The following is a 16,455-nucleotide window of genomic DNA, read 5'->3' as shown; positions in this document are numbered from 1 at the left end:
TTTTTTCAGTTTTGTAGAAACAGGAAGACTAGAAATCTAAAGTGTTAAAACATCTTCAGGGGATTGTTTTTTAAATATATATTTTTTATTGTTTGGAAAATTAATACATGTATGCGATGTGTTTTGATCAATTCTCCCTACCCTTTCCCCTTCAACTCATCCTACACTCGATGATGAATGCAGATATATTCATTCATATATTTACTCGTGTTCATTTATGTAGTCCCTCGTGTATTCTTGTTCACGTACTTCTTGAACAACACTCCAAGTGTTCTTGATCTGTCTGCATTTTTGCATGCTTGCCAGAAGAGGGCACCAGATTTCATGATAGATGGTTAGGAGACACCATGTGTTAGCTGGGAGTTGAACTCAGGACCTCTGGAAGAGCAACCAGTGCTCTTAACCTCTGAGCCATGTCTCCAGCCCAACTCCAAGTGTTCTAAGTATCAGTCTTAGTGTGGAATTACAGAATGGGAGATACACAAGTTTCATAAAATACTTTTCTCAAAATTAAAGTTCTTTTTAATTTATTTTTATATAATTATTTTTATTTTTATTACATACAGTTTATTCATGTTGTATCTCCCTTCCTCTTACCCTCCCAATCCTGCCATCCCTCTTCCCTACCTGTGTCTCTCTCCCAGTCCACTGATAAGGGAGGTCCTCCTCCCCTTCCCTCTGATCCTAGTCTATCAGGTCTCATCAGGAGTGACTGCATTGTCATCTTCTGTGGCCTGGTAAGGCTGCTCCCGCCCTCAGGGGGAGGTGGTCAAAGAGCAGGCCAATCAGTTCATGTCAGAGACAGTCCCTGTCCCCATTACTATAGAGGCCACTTGGATACTGAACTACCGTAGGCTACCTCTGTGCAGGGGCTCCAGGCCATCTCCATTAGTGGTCCTTGGCTGGAGTATCAGTTTCAGAAAAGATCCCTGTGCCCAGACTTTTAGGATCTGTTGCTGTCCTTGTGGAGCTCCTGTCCTCTTCAGGTTTTTTAACTTATTTTTAAGTGATAAAAAAAAAAAATTAAAAAAATGTATGGGATGAAGCTAAAGTTTTACTCAGAGGCAAAGCTGTACCCCTCACTGCCTGTACAGAAGAGGAGAGGGCTTCACATGTGACACATGCCTGCAGCCCAGCACTCAAAAGGAAGAGCACGAGTTTGAGGCTTGCTATGGCTAGTTAGTGAGATTTTGTCTTGAAGAAAGAAGAAGACTAAGGAAAAGGGCTCACTGTGACCTTGAGAAAGGTCCTAACCAATCAGCAGAATCTATGGATGTTATCTTAAGAGCAGGTAGAAAAAGGAATTTTTCAGATAAAAGAAAGAATCTTGAGGTGGGGTGATGTCCCTACATTTTCCAGTGGGCCCTCAATATCACCAAAAGCACCTTTGCAAGACAGAAGCACAGAAAGGCATGGATGCTCGTCCTGAAGATTTCATTTCGGTCACGTTTAAAGTAACGGTCCTTATGTATCCAGTTGTAGTCAGCAGAACTGAAGTGTATTTCTCACAGTTCTGGGGGAGATGTAAAGTCTAAGATCAAGCTGACAGAGTCTGACGGAGACCTTCCTGTCGCGCCCTCTGGAGGAATGCTGCTCAGAAGAGCCCAGGGGCTGCCAGATGACTCACGAAGTCTGTTTCACAGGGCGCTAAAGACCATTAACCAGGAAACAACCATTATAGCAATGTAAGTGCTTAGAGGGACCATCTTTACATGAAGTCTGGATTTTAGAACAGATACTTTCAAAGTGCAGCAGGAGGTAAAATGGAATCAAGTCATAAGCATGACGCAGAATAAAGCCACAGTCTTCTAAAACACATGTCTCTCGGAGCTGTGGCAATGGATCTCTCACTAAGATCCCTAGCTGCTCTGCCAGAGGCCCTGGTGCTGTTCCCAGCACCCACACAGAGGCCAACAGCTCTCTGTAACTCCAGTTCCAGGGGAGATAACGCCCTCTTCTGTCCTCCACGGGCAGTGCAGGCATTTGGGGCACAGACTTTTATACAGACCAGAAGACAAGACACGCAAACACATAAAGATAAATGTCAAAAAAACTATGTATCTTTGTGGAGAACGTGCATCTAGGAACCAGGGAGGGTCCTCAACAGAAAATGAATTCTGCTGGGCCTTCATCTCAGACTCTCCACACTCCAGAACACTGAAAACCAAATCGTGCGTGCGAGAAAGATGGCCCAGTGGGTACGAACACTTGTTGCTGTTACAGAGGACCCAAACCAGGGTCCCAGCACCCACATGGCAACTCACAATTAATTGTATGTAACTTCAGTTCCAGTCATTATCCTTCTTGGCCCCTGCACCCATGTGGTGGACATACATATATGTAAGCAAAGCAGTCACACAATGCAATACAAAGGCATAAACATTTCAAAAAGTCTATTGCATGAGCCACCCAATCCGATTTTTTGCTACAGTAGCCCAAGCTGCTTACTAGAAGAGGATTTGGATGGTGGAAGCAAAGACCGCATGGACATACTCATGGTGTTACTACATCAAGAGCACAAGCAAGCAACAATCATCTAGATTGGAATGTTTCGAGAATCGTGGACATGTACATGAAGAAACAGCCTGAAAGGTGATTCAGGAGAGGGAGAGACAGGCTGGCTGGAAATAGGAATTTCAGAACTCTCAAACGTTGATGATGATTGTCGGACCATGGGGATGAGTCAAGACAGGAGTGTAATGGTGGATTCTGAGAAGAAATGTCAAGAGACAGAAGAAGAAAGCTATGGTAAGAGTGGTGATTTTGAAAGGCCAAAGTCTCCACTGACTTTCAAGGTAAAACCTTAGTTGCAAGCCCCTGAAAAAAGGTTTTTTTATTATTATTAAGGTACATACTTTCAATATACACTGGCCCAAAGTAAACATTGCCTTACACAAGAGAAAAGTATAGGTATAGGAAGAAAAGACGAAGAAAAGCAAAGCGAGACTAAAACCCAGCAAGATAAACAAGCCTTAGCCTGATGTCCCGCGCCTGGGGCGTGTGCCAGCCTCCACACAGCCTCTTTGGGAGGCAGCTCAGCGCTTCCAGCTTCCTGGATAGACGCCCACAGCGCTAGTTTCTCCGGTGGCGGCGTCTCCACGGTGACTTGGGCATCGCCGTCACCTCCATACGGCAGCCCCAGGCGCTTGTCACGCCTGCAAACCCAGCACTCTACGGATGGGGGCGCTAAGTTCTGCAGCAAGGACCTCTCCATGCCTTCCCAGGAAATAGCCTCGGGAAAGTCTCCTGAGGAGCCCTTTTCCAGCACAGCCCACCGGAAAGCCCTTTCGCAATAAAAGTTTCTCTGGTGGCTCCGGAGCCTTCAGTTGGTGGGTCTAGCCCCCAGAAGATCTGTCCTATCGTCCCCGAATAAAACAGGAGGCTTCTCTAATTCTTTAACCGCTCCTCTCACTGTTCTCTGCCCTGACTCTCCCTGTTAAGCTGGCTAGAATCAAGCAGAAATGATTGTGCTCTGGCCTGAATGATAGGCTGTCTTGAGATTCCGTCATCAGATCAGTCAGCCTATGGGCGTGTTGGTAGGGGGTGCTACCTGGAGCAGGTGGTCTTGGGTCTTAGGTCAAGATAGTCCTAGAACGTTTCCAGCTTCAAGAGTTTGGGCAGCTATTCTATTACTTCTTGGACACAGAGCAGAGTAGACTCAGGCCACCCAGCAAGGACCGCTCACGTCTCCAGGCTTTGGGAGTGCAGAAAGGAAGAGCCGCCTCGCCAGCAAGGGCCTGTCCACTGGCCCTCAGACGTGAAGAGCAAATTCCTGTAACACTATCACAAGTTAAAGCCTAATTAGATGAGTTTGGGTGCTGCTGTGGAGGCCAGGAAGCCAGTCCTGCTTTTCAGAAGGGCCCTTTCAAGGAGGTGCGTTGGTAATTCAAAGTCAATCACCATCTACATTGCGGTAGCTTTGCGTAGACCTATGAAAAGCCTGACGTGTTGAACGAGTCAGTAACACGATGGATAGTTAAGCTGAGAGAGTGGGTGGCAAGTTAGCCAGTCTCTTTCAACTTAGCAGTTCTCCTGTCCTCCTCAGACCCAGGAGCTAGCAAACCTTTCCCGGGACGCTGGAGAGATACGTTTCTACTGATGTCCAGTAGAGGGTGCTGCGTATCGCCTAGGACTGCAGCTGTCGAGCTTAAAGATCTAGACAGCGAAGAGGAATCCAGACTGTCAGCTGGAGATCCCCAAAGCCGGCTTGGGACGGTTCTGTGGCCGGCAGAAACTTTTCTTGAGCATAAGTGTTGGAGAGGAGGGGCGCGGAAAGAAAAGGGAAAGGCCGAAAGGCCGTAGAAGGGAAGAACCCGAGAAGGGAGCCGCGCTGTGGCGACTTCACGGGAAATAATGCAAACATTCTGTAGGCAACAAAGTTTGATAGAGGTGATAGAGGGCAGAAGGCGGCTTAATCACCCGAAGCTGGGCCAGAGGTACTGGAAATGAGGCTCCATTGCAAGACGCTCGCCTGGCGTGGAGAGAGGTTCCGCAGCAACGGCAGCACCCACTAAAAACAACAAATTCATTTATAATATAGAAGCTACCTGAAGATGCCCAGGTCCTGGAGCAAAGCAGCTGCGCCCTCCCGAAGACCTCTGTCAGCATTCACTGCCTCTAAAACAACCTTGAGAGCAGCGCTCACTGGCTGGTGTTCCCAGGCCCCCTCCCACTCCTTCAGGGGAGAAACTGAGCAAAGGGGAGACCAGCTCTCAGCAAAGCTCCGAGTGTGCCCGGCGCTGTCTGCACGCCGCTTCAAGTGCTCTTCCCTGTCATTTCAAAGGACAGTTTAATGCACTGTTCCCTTTTCTTTTGTAACCTACTCCTGAGACTCACTCCTGCCTCAAAACCGGTCCCACCAGGAGGCGTCCCTGGAATTTTGGAGGAGAGAGCAAGGGTTTGGGTTACAACTTGGGACTGAGCTTTCAAGACCATAACCCTTAAGAGGGCTTGACCCGAGGGAGACACAAGGGAAGAGCCTCGTCCCCCATCCACGGCTTGAGGGCAGGGTTCTTGCCAAGAGTGTCCACACAGTCAAGGGACGTGCTGCAGCCTCTGTGATGTTCCTCCCTTCCCTGCACTCTGCCCCCACAGGAATATTCCTTGCAATATTCCAAAGTGGTCCTGATGCTCACCTCCTCTAGCAAGAACCCCAAGGCGGCTTTCGAAGTTTGGGAAAGCGTGGGAGGAATCCTGGGAAAATTGTCAGAGGCCAGCTGCCAGGAGAGAAGGCTCTCCTTGGGTCTCTGGGCTGAAGAGTAGCGAACACTCTCCCCCTTAGGGTCCCTCCCCCATTTCCGTTGTTTCTGTGCCAGGTGACCTCCGCCACACTTTAAAAAGAATTTTATGTGTGGTGCTTGCGCGAATATATGTACACTAGGTGCGTGCTTGGTTCTTGCAGAGGCCGGATGAGGGCATCAGTTTCCCTGGAACCGGAGTTACAGAGGGTTAAGAGCTGTAAACTGGGCTCTGGGAACAGAACACAGGGCCGCTGCCAAAGCTCTTAACTGCCAAAGCTCTTAGCTAGCTCCCCTAGACTCCCCAGTTGGAGTCCTCTGGAGCCCAAGCCAGCCCAGTGCAGTTCAGCCCTGCCCTTGCAGTGGCTATGGGGGCACTGGCTGTGGCTTCTTCCTGAGGAGCATCAGAGGTGTGCCCACCCCCACCCCCCCCAGTTTCCTTAAGTCTGAAATACTGAGTCAAAACAATTCCTGTTTGCTAAGGATTTTAAAGATGATCAAACTCCTGCATAGCATCTCATCGTGGATTATCTAAGTCACTGACACTATAAAGTAGGAAGTTATATGAGACAGGTGTCTGACCCCTCCCATTCTCTCTCTCTCTCTCTCTCTCTCTCTCTCTCTCTCTCTCTCTCTGTGTGTGTGTGTGTGTGTGTGTGTGTGTGTGTGTGTGTGAAGGGATTTGCTTCAGTGTATGGTGGGAAATCACACCATCAGAAAATGGTGATGCTGAGTCTCAGACTCCAAGGTTTCTGAGCTCTACACAAGGGCTCCTCCCAGCCCCACCCCTGGCACTGAAAGATGAGGAAAATGGTAACTAAAATGGGGCACAAAACTTCGCTGGGACTCCCTCCCCACTTTTTCTCAATTCTTGTTACAAAGGGACTATACATCCCTGGAATGATCAGAGCTAATATGGAAGCTTCCGGTGGAGAAGGGCCATATCTACATTGTCTGAAGCTAAATGTTCTGACCTAGCTCACCCGGTGTCTAATACAGCATCAGTTCAATGACTGGCTGTTGCATGAACTGCGATGGAAATTAGAACTGGGTAGCATTGGAAGGGACACACCTAGTGCCCCAGGAAGATGTGAGGGGTTTCCTGGGTGTTAGAAACAAGTAAGCTTGAGGAGAAGGTGGTAGGTGATGGTTCTGGTTTAGGTGTCCTCTCCCCAGCATCCTACCGTGCTATGGTCCAGTAATTTCACACAGCTCTTTGGTACTCACTCCTGGTCTTTCAACGGACGCTGGAGGAGAGAAGGGCACTGTGCTGCAAAGGCTGGTGGTTACTCTGCTCCTCTGGGGCGGGCCTCAGCCTCTGCCGCTCCTTGATTTCTAACCAGTGAAATGAAGATGGGCCTTTGGGAAAACCTCCTGAGAGCTGGGATCTGTGCTACCAAAGGCCCAGGCCACTGACAGTGAGTTCGTTGCAGTGCAAAGGAAGGCACACCAGCCATGAAGGGTGAACTTGATTTTCCAGTATTAATCCACAGCTACAAGAGGGAAAGAGTCAGAGAGGCAGCACGCTCCTTAGTCAGAGAGAGAGGCTGGAACCTGGGCAGAGACTCCCAAGACCTTTGCCTGGGTGAGTTCAGAGGTAAACACCCAGCGTTTTGGGGTTTGTTGTTGTTGTTGTTGTTTGCCAAAAGCTCTTGAGAATTCAGTCTTTCTCTTATTGGAGTCAGTGCTCATGGGCAGTAATGCAAAATGCTAGGTGCAAAATGCTAGGTGTTTATGAAGGAGCGTGAGAAGTTCATTCGGTTTGGGCTGCAGCGTACTGCAACCCCCCCCACACACACACACACCAGCTCTAGGTAGGAGCTGGGCCTACAGTGCGGACCTGAGAAGGTTGAAGGTCCAGTTCCCTCCCCCGGGGCCTTCACCCCTCCAGCTCTGAGCCCAGCGCCCACCCACTGCTGTAGTTTGGAAAAGGCCCGGGGTTACAGTAGCGCTGAAACCTCGCTTGTTCTCGCTCTCCCACACTGGCTACCTGCTGGTTTCTGAAGGCCAGGTCTGCACGACCCAGAGGCCATGGAAGGCCGAACAGGCAAGAGGTTGGATAATAACCACGGAAACAGAGATACAGACCTTGGCAGTGAGCTTAATTTTTTTTCCCCCTCAAGCTTTGGGTGTGTTTTGATGTGCCCGATTTTGCTTGAGTCTCAAGAAAAAAGAAAAAAAGAATTCTCTCCTTGTGTAAATGGCATCGAAGGGGACGAGACAACCGACACTTTATACTTGGTGCTTCTTGTAACTAGCATCACTTATAAAATAACGGAGTTGACGGAGACAGGCGACCAGAAACCTCCTGCTAAGACCCTTCCCCAGGGTTGGCAGGTCTGGGTCATGCCTTCAGACGGTCCGCGCTCTGCTCCGCCTGCCCTTTCCGTCAGTCACTTGATCCAGCTCCTGTCCCCACGCAGGAGAGCCAAGCGCTGGCGGGGCCTGAGCTCATCTTGAGAGCGCCCCCCAGAGAAGGCCCTGGGAAAGGAGAGCGAGCGCAGAGCTTCCCCTCGCCCCTAGCTTAGCCCCAGCGTACCTGCCCGCGCCCAAGCCCCGGTGGGGGCCTCAGGGACACGCGGGCCCACTCGGGAGGCCCGCGGGGACCCGGAGCCTCGGCTCCCGTCCCGGCAGAGCTAGGTGGCGAGGAGAGCTCCCGCTGGCACAGCCGCTGGCTTTGTGTTCAGGGGGTAGAGAGCACTCTTCAAGGCCAGGTCTTAAAGAGCAAATGCAACAACTTTCCACACCGTAATTGCTATTAGTGGAAAGGAGCCTAACCCTGCTGAATGAGATCGCTCCAAACCGCCCGTTCACTCCCGGGAGCCCCCTCGCTACGAGGAGGGGACAGAAAACGTGAAAACAAAAAAACCCAAATCAAGGAGGCTCCTTGACTGGCCGCGAAGTGTCTGGGAGGCACCTGCCGGGCCGGGAGGCACTCCGCCCTCCCAGCCCCGAGCGCGCCGAGGAGGCTCACACAGCAGACAGCACAGCAGACCCCCCAACAAACGCCAGCGGAAACGCTGGCCTTCGAGGAGAAACACGGAGGTGGCCTCCCGAGCCGTGTGGCGCAGGGCTTGGCCGGGTGGGCCACTCCACTGCTGATGGCGGCCTGGTGACAGCCACGAGGCCGCCGCCCCCGGCCCCGCCGGGGAGCACAGCCCACCGCTCCCCCTCGCCAGGCGCCCAAGGACCCTCAAGGCGCGGGGCTCACACTTGAAGCCCTGGGAACGCTCAGACAGGAAACCCACTTCCTCCTAAGCGGTGTCTTGCTAGCCGGATGAGAGGCACCCAATTGAAGCCGAGTGATCCTCAGCCGCTAATATCCAGCGCGGCCACAAAGCGGCCGGCCGTTTCCGCCGCCACTTTAGACAAAGATATTTGGTTATTCCCGGGGAAGCGAGCGCACTCCGGAGCGCCGGGCCCCGGGAGGAGGCGAGCCTCCGCGCAGCCTCCCGCCCGCCGGGCTGCGGGCGTCGGGGAACTCGCCTCCTCCCGGAGCGCGCCTTCCCCCGGGGTTCACGCTCAGCTCCGCTCGGCGCCCGCGCGGCCCCCCGTCCGGGCCCTCCCCGGGGCAGCGGGGACCCGGGCTGAGGTGCGGGGGCCGCGATGTCCTGCGAAAGTCGGCACCAGCTCCGGGAGCCGGAGGAGCCAGGCCATGGGCAAGGGTCTGGGGCAGCAGGTTGGTTCGAGGTGGGGCGGCTTGCGTGGGGGACCCGCGTTAATCCCCGCGCCCTGGTCCCCCCCAGCTCCGAAGGCCGGCGGCGCCGTCGCCAGGGCCGGCGGGGGGGGGGGTGGAGAGAGGGAGCGGCTGGGTGGGCTGGGCCGGGGGGCTGGGCCGCCCGGGAGCCAGGGTGGGGGGTGGCGCGGGGATCCGTGACCGCCTCCCGGAGGCAGCCGTGCCCTTCCCCAGCTCCCCCTCCACCCGCCGGGATCCTCTCGGGCGAGGGGGAAGGGGGCGGGGAGCGGAGGTGTCCCTCTGACGGCGGCAGAAGAGGCCGACAGACAGACTGACAGACACGTAGACCGACAGCGCAGCCCCGGGCTCCGCAGCCCCGGACTCGCACGCTCTCTGGGTGGCGCCCGGGGTTTGGCGCGGCGGAGCCCGATGTGGTCCGGAGGCGGTGGGAAGGCGCGGGGCTGGGAGGCCGCGGCGGGAGGGAGGAGCAGCCCCGGCAGGCGCAGGTGAAACCCCCCTCCCCGCTTCCCGGCCCCCGACCCCGCCACCCCGGCCGGCCGGACCCCGGGGCCACTTTGTAACTCCTCAAGTTGGTTGCAAAGCGGCAGTCGCCTCCCTGCCTCCTTCCCGTCCCTCCCTTTGCCCTTTGGGTTACTCTCTACCCCACCTCTGGCCCTCCCGCTCTCGGCTCCCTCCTCTCCTCCCTCCCCCGCCTTCTCCCCGCGCGCCACAGGCACCCCACAAAAATGGGGGTGGGAGTGTACCAGGGAGGGGTAAAGTAATGCTTTGGCTCTCTCTCTCTCTCTCTCTCTCTCTCTCTCTCTCTCTCTCTCCCTCCTTTCTCTCTTTGAGACCTAAAAAATCTTGACAAGTGAAGCTTAAAGGTGTTTACCTTGTCATCAGCATGTAAGCTAATTATCTCGGGCAAGATGTAGGCTTCTATTGTCTTGTTGCTTTAGCGCTTATGCCCCGCCTCTGGTGGCTGCCTAAAACCTGGCGCCGGGCTAAAACAAACGCGAGGCAGCCCCCGAGCCTCCACTCAAGCCAATTAAGGCGGACTCGGGCCACTCCGTTACGTGTACAGCCAACGAGACCGGCCTTAAGGTAACACCAGAATATTTGGCAAAGGGAGGAAAAAAAAAGTAGCGAGGCTTCGCCTTCCCCCTCTCCCTTTTTTTTTTTTTCCTCCTCTTCCTTCCTCCTCCAGCCGACGCCGAATCATGTCGATGAGTCCAAAGCACACGACTCCGTTCTCAGTGTCTGACATCTTGAGTCCCCTGGAGGAAAGCTACAAGAAAGTGGGCATGGAGGGCGGCGGCCTCGGGGCTCCGCTGGCGGCGTACAGACAGGGCCAGGCGGGCCCGCCGGCCGCGGCCATGCAGCAGCATGCCGTGGGCCACCACGGCGCCGTCACAGCCGCCTACCACATGACGGCGGCGGGGGTGCCCCAGCTCTCGCACTCCGCCGTGGGGGGCTACTGCAACGGCAACCTGGGCAACATGAGCGAGCTGCCGCCCTACCAGGACACCATGCGGAACAGCGCCTCTGGCCCCGGCTGGTACGGCGCCAACCCGGACCCGCGCTTCCCCGCCAGTAAGTGAGGCCGCCCCGCGCGGGGCCGCGGGCAGGGCGCGGGGGGCGCGCGGGGCGAGGGTGGGCGGCCCGCGGCGGCGCCCGGGGCAGGGCTGCGGGAGCCGGCCCTCCTCCCCTCCAACCGCGGGCTCGGGCTTCCCCGAGAGGCGCCCGGTGGAGGCTGGGCTCCTGCGCTCGGCTCGCCCGGCCACCGCGGGCACCGAGCGCGGGCTTGGAGCGGCAGGCTCCGGGGAGCCGGGGGAGGCCCGCCCGGAACCGGGGGCTCGGGCCGGCGGGGCTGGGGGCGCCCAGGCCGGCGCCCTGCCAGTCTCCGGGCGGGTTGGGGTGGCGCGCGGCTCTGGACGCGGCTGCGCACGGGCGGAGCAGGTGTCCTCTCCCGGACCCCGCGGGCGGGAGGGCAGGCAGGAGGGCAGGCGCCTGCAAGCCGGGGCTTCCGAGAAAGGCCACCCCCTGCGCTAACCCCTGGAGCCGGGGTCCGCCTTCCTGCCCCAGCCCTCCGCACCCCGGGGTCTCCTACCCGGCTGGGGCACGAAAGGAGCCGACGACGCGCGCTCCTCCCCGCGCTGTGCATTCCGAGTCTAAGGACTGACACCGCTCCAGAGTGACTAGACTTGCAACCCCTAAGCTCTTCGACGGTGCGGCCCGGGGGCAAGGCACTGGCCCCCAGCTAGCTGGGCCTGATTCGGGGAGAGAGCGCTGGGCGGCCTAGGCGAGGAGAAGGTCCTGGAAGGCTGGGGCCGGCGCTTGGGCCAAGGGCACGGAGAGCCCGGGGGAGCCCGCCCCGGCCCCAGCCGACGCTGTGCGTTTGTCGCTTACAGTCTCCCGCTTCATGGGCCCGGCGAGCGGCATGAATATGAGCGGCATGGGCGGCCTGGGCTCGCTGGGGGACGTGAGCAAGAACATGGCCCCGCTGCCCAGCGCGCCCCGCCGGAAGCGCCGCGTGCTCTTCTCGCAGGCGCAGGTCTACGAGCTGGAGCGGCGCTTCAAGCAGCAGAAGTACCTGTCGGCGCCCGAGCGCGAGCACCTGGCCAGCATGATCCACCTGACGCCCACGCAGGTCAAGATCTGGTTCCAGAACCACCGCTACAAGATGAAGCGCCAGGCCAAGGACAAGGCGGCGCAGCAGCAGCTGCAGCAGGACAGCGGCGGCGGCGGCGGCGGGGGCGCGGGGTGCCCGCAGCAGCAGCAGCAGGCCCAGCAGCAGTCCCCGCGCCGGGTGGCCGTGCCGGTCCTGGTGAAGGACGGCAAGCCGTGCCAGGCGGGGGCCCCCGCGCCGGGCGCCGCCAGCCTGCAGGGCCACGCGCAGCAGCAGGCTCAGCAGCAGGCGCAGGCGGCGCAGGCGGCCGCCGCGGCCATCTCGGTGGGCAGCGGGGGCGCGGGGCTGGGCGCGCACCCGGCCCACCAGCCGGGCAGCGCGGGCCAGTCGCCGGACCTGGCGCACCACGCGGCCAGCCCCGCGGCGCTGCAGGGCCAGGTCTCCAGCTTATCCCATCTGAACTCCTCAGGCTCGGACTATGGCGCCATGTCCTGCTCCACTTTGCTTTATGGTCGGACCTGGTGAGACGTGGGACCCGCCTGAGCCCCCGCGCGACCTCACAGCTTCCCCTCTGCCCTCCGCCAAGACCACTACTCGCCCGCTGCCCCACGCGCTTCTACTTTTCTTTAAAAAAAAAAAAAAAATCTGTTTGTGTTTAGACCAAGGAAAATTACACAAAGACCAAATTGCTCTGCTGGACGACTTCTTCTTCTTCTTCTTCTTCTTCTTCTTCTTCTTCTTCTTCTTCTTCTTCTTCTTCTTCTTCTTCTTCTTCTTCTTCTTCTTCTTCTTCTTCTTTCTCCTCTCCCCCTTCTTCTCTCTCCTCTTCTTTCTCCTCCTCTTCTATGATTTCTTCTTCTTTCTTCCTTCATCCTTCCCCCTTCCCTTTCTCTTTCCTACCTAAAACTGGTGGATTTTTTTTAACATAAAAAGAAAATTAAAACAGCCAAGCAAATTGCAAATTCAAGCCCTTATGGATTCTTTAAACAGAGAAGGACGGAGAACAAATATGGGGCGTCTTTCTGGTGGTTCAGATGGGTTTCCAAGCTTAGGCACGGCACAGTTTTGGAGCCTGCTCTAAGCGACCAAAGCCCTGGACTCTAAAGACAGAAAACTTTCCTCTGGATGCACTCTGCCAGCAAAGCGACCTTGCTTGTAAATACCAGGATTTTTTTTTTTTTTTTCAGAAGGGAGGACAGAAGCTGGAGCGAGGAAAGATTCTTCAGCATAACTACCACTTGTACTGACACAAAGAAATACGCCCTCCCAGGCGCCCTCTGGCCCCTAGAGGTTCGGTCCAGGCTGGCCTCTCAGAAAATTGTTTTAGGTTTGATGTGAACTTGTAGCTGTAAAATGCTGTCAAAATTTGGACTAAATGCTTAGTTTTTAGTAATCTGTACATTATGTTGTAAAAAGAAACCCAGTCCCAGTCCCCAGCCCCTCACTTTTTTAAAAGGGCATTGACAAACCTGTGTATATTATTTGGCAGTTTGGTATTTGCAGCATCAGTCTTTTTTTTTTTTTTCCTGTTGTAACTTATGTAGATATTTGGCTTAAATATAGTTCCTAAGAAGCTTCTAATAAATTATATGAATTAAAAAGATGCTTTTTTCTGATGAAAACACTTTCTTTTTGCTTGGTTTTGATTTGGCTTTAAATGAGTGGGGGCTTGGGGGCTCATCATTAAGCCCAATGGGATACAAATTGTTGGGTTTGAGCTCAGGGATTCTGATCCAGGTAAAGAAGCCAATTTCAAAGTTTCTATCCCATAGAAGATGGAATTTTGTTCAGCTTTGAACTTTAGTGGAACTAAATCTTGAGCAGCCCTGGAACTATTTGATAGAGAGGATGAAAAGCAAACTACTTCTCTAGAAGGGAGAGGTAAAGAAAGAAAAGAGGGAAAAACAAAACAACAATGAACCTTTTTGTTTCTTTTCTTTTTTCTTTTTTAAGAGTCAAGCTTTCATTTTTAGGAACCTCAAAAGTCTGGTCTTACATGTCTAACCCAAAGTTTAAAATGGTGGACCAGACCAACCATTTATAATAACTCCAAAGGATCTATTATTTTTAGTGAATGAAATGCTTCTCTACATTTGAATGCCAAACTTAAATTCCTAATTCCCACCCAATCTCCTCACTTAGAATCTGTTTGGTGGCTGTTTTCAAAAGTTAAGTGGTTCTGGGTTGTATTCCAACACTCTAAAACAGAGATTCCTTCCTTCTGCTCAGGGGTCACCAGCTGCCCCTTTCCCAGAATTCTCCACCCTGTCTTGAGCGGCTGCCCTGTCTTTCCCGGTGTGGACTTGGTGGCCAGCCTAGGGATGCCTCTAGCAAGACATTGGGAGCTGAGGTTTCACTTTTTAACCCAGTATGTTCTGTATCCGAGGACCTAAACCTTTGCAAGCAATGAATCCTTCTCCTCCCCCCAACTATCTATCAGCCCCCTCAAAACAAAACCAAAATAATTTTAAACTTCCCCTCAGTCTCTGGCTTTTTTTTTTTTTCCAACTCCATTATCAGATATGTGCGTTGGGGAAAACATTCCGGTTGTTGTGGGTAGTAGTGGCGAAGAGTAGGTAAGGACAGAGAGAAGAACTAGACCTCTTTGGATGGACTGTTGCTTTTTCTGGTCACCCCTGGCAATTTGTGCAGACAAGGCAGCCTGTGGGTTGCAGATGGACAACCCTTTTGGCCCTGGAGGCACCAGGTGCCTATAGGGGTCTATTATGGTGATTGAGTAACTTTTGGCACGTGTTCATTTTTTCACTCAGATGTTCAACTACTTTCTTTCTTTCTTTCTTTCTTTCTTTCTTTCTTTCTTTCTTTTTTCCTTTCCAGCCTCCCTCCTTCCCTCCCTCCTTCCTCTTCTGTAATATTCTGTTTCCAACTTCCCCTGGTTTCTCCACTGCATTTCTCACCTAGACCTTGTTTGTTTGTTTCAAAGTATGGACTAGAATCCAGCAAATCCAGCAGTTCTTTTTTTCCCCCCCCAGAGGATTTTTACCCTACCATACCTTAGGGATGGGAGCTGGGAATAGCTCTCTTCCTCGGAAAACCAGTGCTGGATGCTAGGATATGGCTTCTCACATCTTGAAGGTTCTGAAAGGACGGATTCTGAAAGGATATTCTGAAAGGATGGATGGTCTGCTGAGAATGCGTGGGGGGGGGGTAGTCTCAGCAGACCTCATCTTTTGGAAAAACAAAACCAGGAAAGTTTATTCATTGCTGTCGGGACAAGGACTTCAGGCTGTGGCTGTCCAGGGGAGGCAGGTGCTGGCAGCTGCTGTTCAGCTTCTAAGTAAAGGAAGAGTTTAGCTCAATCAGTCCCACTGGCCAGCACAAGCCCAGGCAGGGCCTAGCTGGCTGCAGACACCCAGCCGCCCGGGCTACCTGCTTTCTAGCAGAGTAAGAACACGCTCTACTGAGCGTTAGAGCGTGTTGTAGCACTCCGTCCTGTCTTCGTTGGGCTTAGTTGAAGTTTCTAGCAAATACATTCTTCTCCAGCTGGCTTGGTTTGGAATCTGTTCACTTGCCCCCGAATAAATGAATTCAGAGGGGTCTGGGGATGAGACCCAACAACCAGGGATTTGGCCCATCCTTGTCATCCATCACTCTGATTCATCCAGCTCCTGCCTGGTGGACCTGTGGCAGCTGCAGAAGCAATCTTGGGATGCAGACTGAGGCATGTCTCTAGGAAACTAGGTTTTGGGCTTAAGGTGAGCGCTTCCCGGGGCATGAGGACACGTGCCACCCACACAAGCCACAAACATGGCCAGCATCTGGAAGGGGGCTGTCTCTGGCTTTAGGCTTTTGATAACTCTGGCCTCCCAGGAAAAGAAATAAGTATTCTGGAGATGCTCCTGGCACTGAGATGTTAAAAACTTCCCCCAGTGAGAAGGTAGAACAAACGCCCTAGAAACTGTCCCCGACAAGTACCCCACCCAACCCCAGGGCGCAACGGTTCAGGCAGTGAGGGGGGGGATCTTGCAGACAGCATCCTCCGCTCTGCTCCTCTCCCCCACCCCACCCCAACCCCGCCGTGTAAACAAGAGGACTTTCTCGAGAGCCCTGGAGAGCCGTTCTAGTGGCTTCGGGGCCTGAAACCTAGGCTTGCCTTGTTTGATGTTTAGCATCCCAAAGCGGCTCCCCACCCCCGCCCCAGCCTGGGAACCCCGAGCCGTGGGGACGAGGAGAAGGGGAAGCAGTTCGCTCAGCTGGAGGGCGGTGGACTGGCTGGGCTCAGAGAAGGGGCGAAAACAACAAGGCAGAGATGCCCTGAGAGGAGGAGGAAGGGACCCGGGCTGGTGCGGCCGTCCGTGTGAATGCAGCTGAGCTCCTCAAGGCCAAGAGGCAGGAGAGGGAGGAAATGTCACAGTCTGAGGGCATACACTGGAGACAGGGGTCAGCCCGGTGGAGGTGGCTTTGGGGCCCGGGAGAGCAAGGTAAGTCAGGTCCGGGTGCAGTTAGCAAGCCTGAGAGCCGCGTCCACATCTGTGGCCCGATCAGGGCATGGAGGAGACAGAGCTCGGTGCCACTGCTTAGGGCTTGACCTTTCGTGGGCAAAGACTTGCCTGGGAGTCTCCCAAGAGATTTTAGATGCTCCGAGTCTGCACCTAGGAGCTCCACTGGCGGTGCTTGGATCTGGCTTCGTGCTCTGTGGTTTTGAACGCACAGTCTTCGCGCTGCCCGGGGTCCAGGCGGCGGTGAGCAGTGAGGAGCTGTCTCAAGGCGTGAGTCTCTTCTCAGGCGATCCCAGATAAGAGGAAATGAGAGAGAGGTTTTCTGACTTCCAACTCATTAGGGACCAGGTAAGGTCAACGCTTTCTCTATTATGTCTTTATCTTAAAAGCGGGTCAATTTACGATAAGGGGGGGGGGGATCCAGAATCTGTGTGAACCATGCTGATATAGGCT

At 54.4% G+C, this 16,455-nt stretch overlaps 1 protein-coding gene and 1 long non-coding RNA gene across 8 annotated transcripts in view; both read left to right on the top strand.

The window, feature by feature from the left end:
* Positions 1-8,206: 8,206 nt before the first annotated feature.
* Positions 8,207-13,143, top strand: Nkx2-1 (NK2 homeobox 1). 3 transcript variants are annotated; one of them, XM_060387520.1, is made up of 4 exons: positions 8,207-8,916; positions 9,873-10,017; positions 10,121-10,506; positions 11,325-13,143. In XM_060387520.1, exons 1-4 carry the CDS (start codon positions 8,844-8,846, stop codon positions 12,065-12,067), a joined length of 1,347 nt encoding a protein of 448 aa, XP_060243503.1. In that variant the 5' UTR covers positions 8,207-8,843; the 3' UTR covers positions 12,068-13,143. The 3 variants fall into 3 exon arrangements, with proteins under 3 accessions (XP_060243503.1, XP_021513032.1, XP_021513031.1); XM_021657357.2 differs by lacking the exon at positions 9,873-10,017 and having other exon boundaries at positions 8,210-8,916; positions 11,325-13,107; XM_021657356.2 differs by lacking the exons at positions 8,207-8,916; positions 9,873-10,017 and adding an exon at positions 9,217-9,419 and having other exon boundaries at positions 11,325-13,107.
* A 2,553-nt stretch (positions 13,144-15,696) lies between these two features.
* LOC132655421 (uncharacterized) overlaps positions 15,697-16,455 on the top strand; it is a 37,073-nt gene continuing 36,314 nt past the window's right edge. For 2 of the 5 annotated variants that reach the window (XR_009593231.1, XR_009593232.1), the window contains exon 1: positions 15,697-16,350. This is a non-coding gene — a long non-coding RNA (uncharacterized LOC132655421). The remainder of the gene's footprint in view (positions 16,351-16,455) is intronic. The other 3 variants (XR_009593228.1, XR_009593227.1, XR_009593230.1) reach the window with 2 other exon arrangements.

Source organism: Meriones unguiculatus, chromosome 7, assembly GCF_030254825.1.
Source record: "Meriones unguiculatus strain TT.TT164.6M chromosome 7, Bangor_MerUng_6.1, whole genome shotgun sequence".
NCBI lineage: Eukaryota > Metazoa > Chordata > Mammalia > Rodentia > Muridae > Meriones > Meriones unguiculatus.
The sequence above is the reverse complement of the archived record's forward strand: the minus strand, read 5'-3'. Positions and strand labels throughout refer to the sequence as shown.

Coding starts and splice junctions, on each gene's coding strand:
- Nkx2-1 (XM_060387520.1), top strand. CDS start 8,844: ATGTCCTGCGAAAGTCGGCACCAGCTCCGGGAGCCGGAGGAGCCAGGC. Junction 8,917..9,872: donor GCAAGGGTCTGGGGCAGCAG/GTTGGTTCGAGG, acceptor TTGTTGCTTTAG/CGCTTATGCCCCGCCTCTGG. Junction 10,018..10,120: donor CCAACGAGACCGGCCTTAAG/GTAACACCAGAA, acceptor TTCCTCCTCCAG/CCGACGCCGAATCATGTCGA.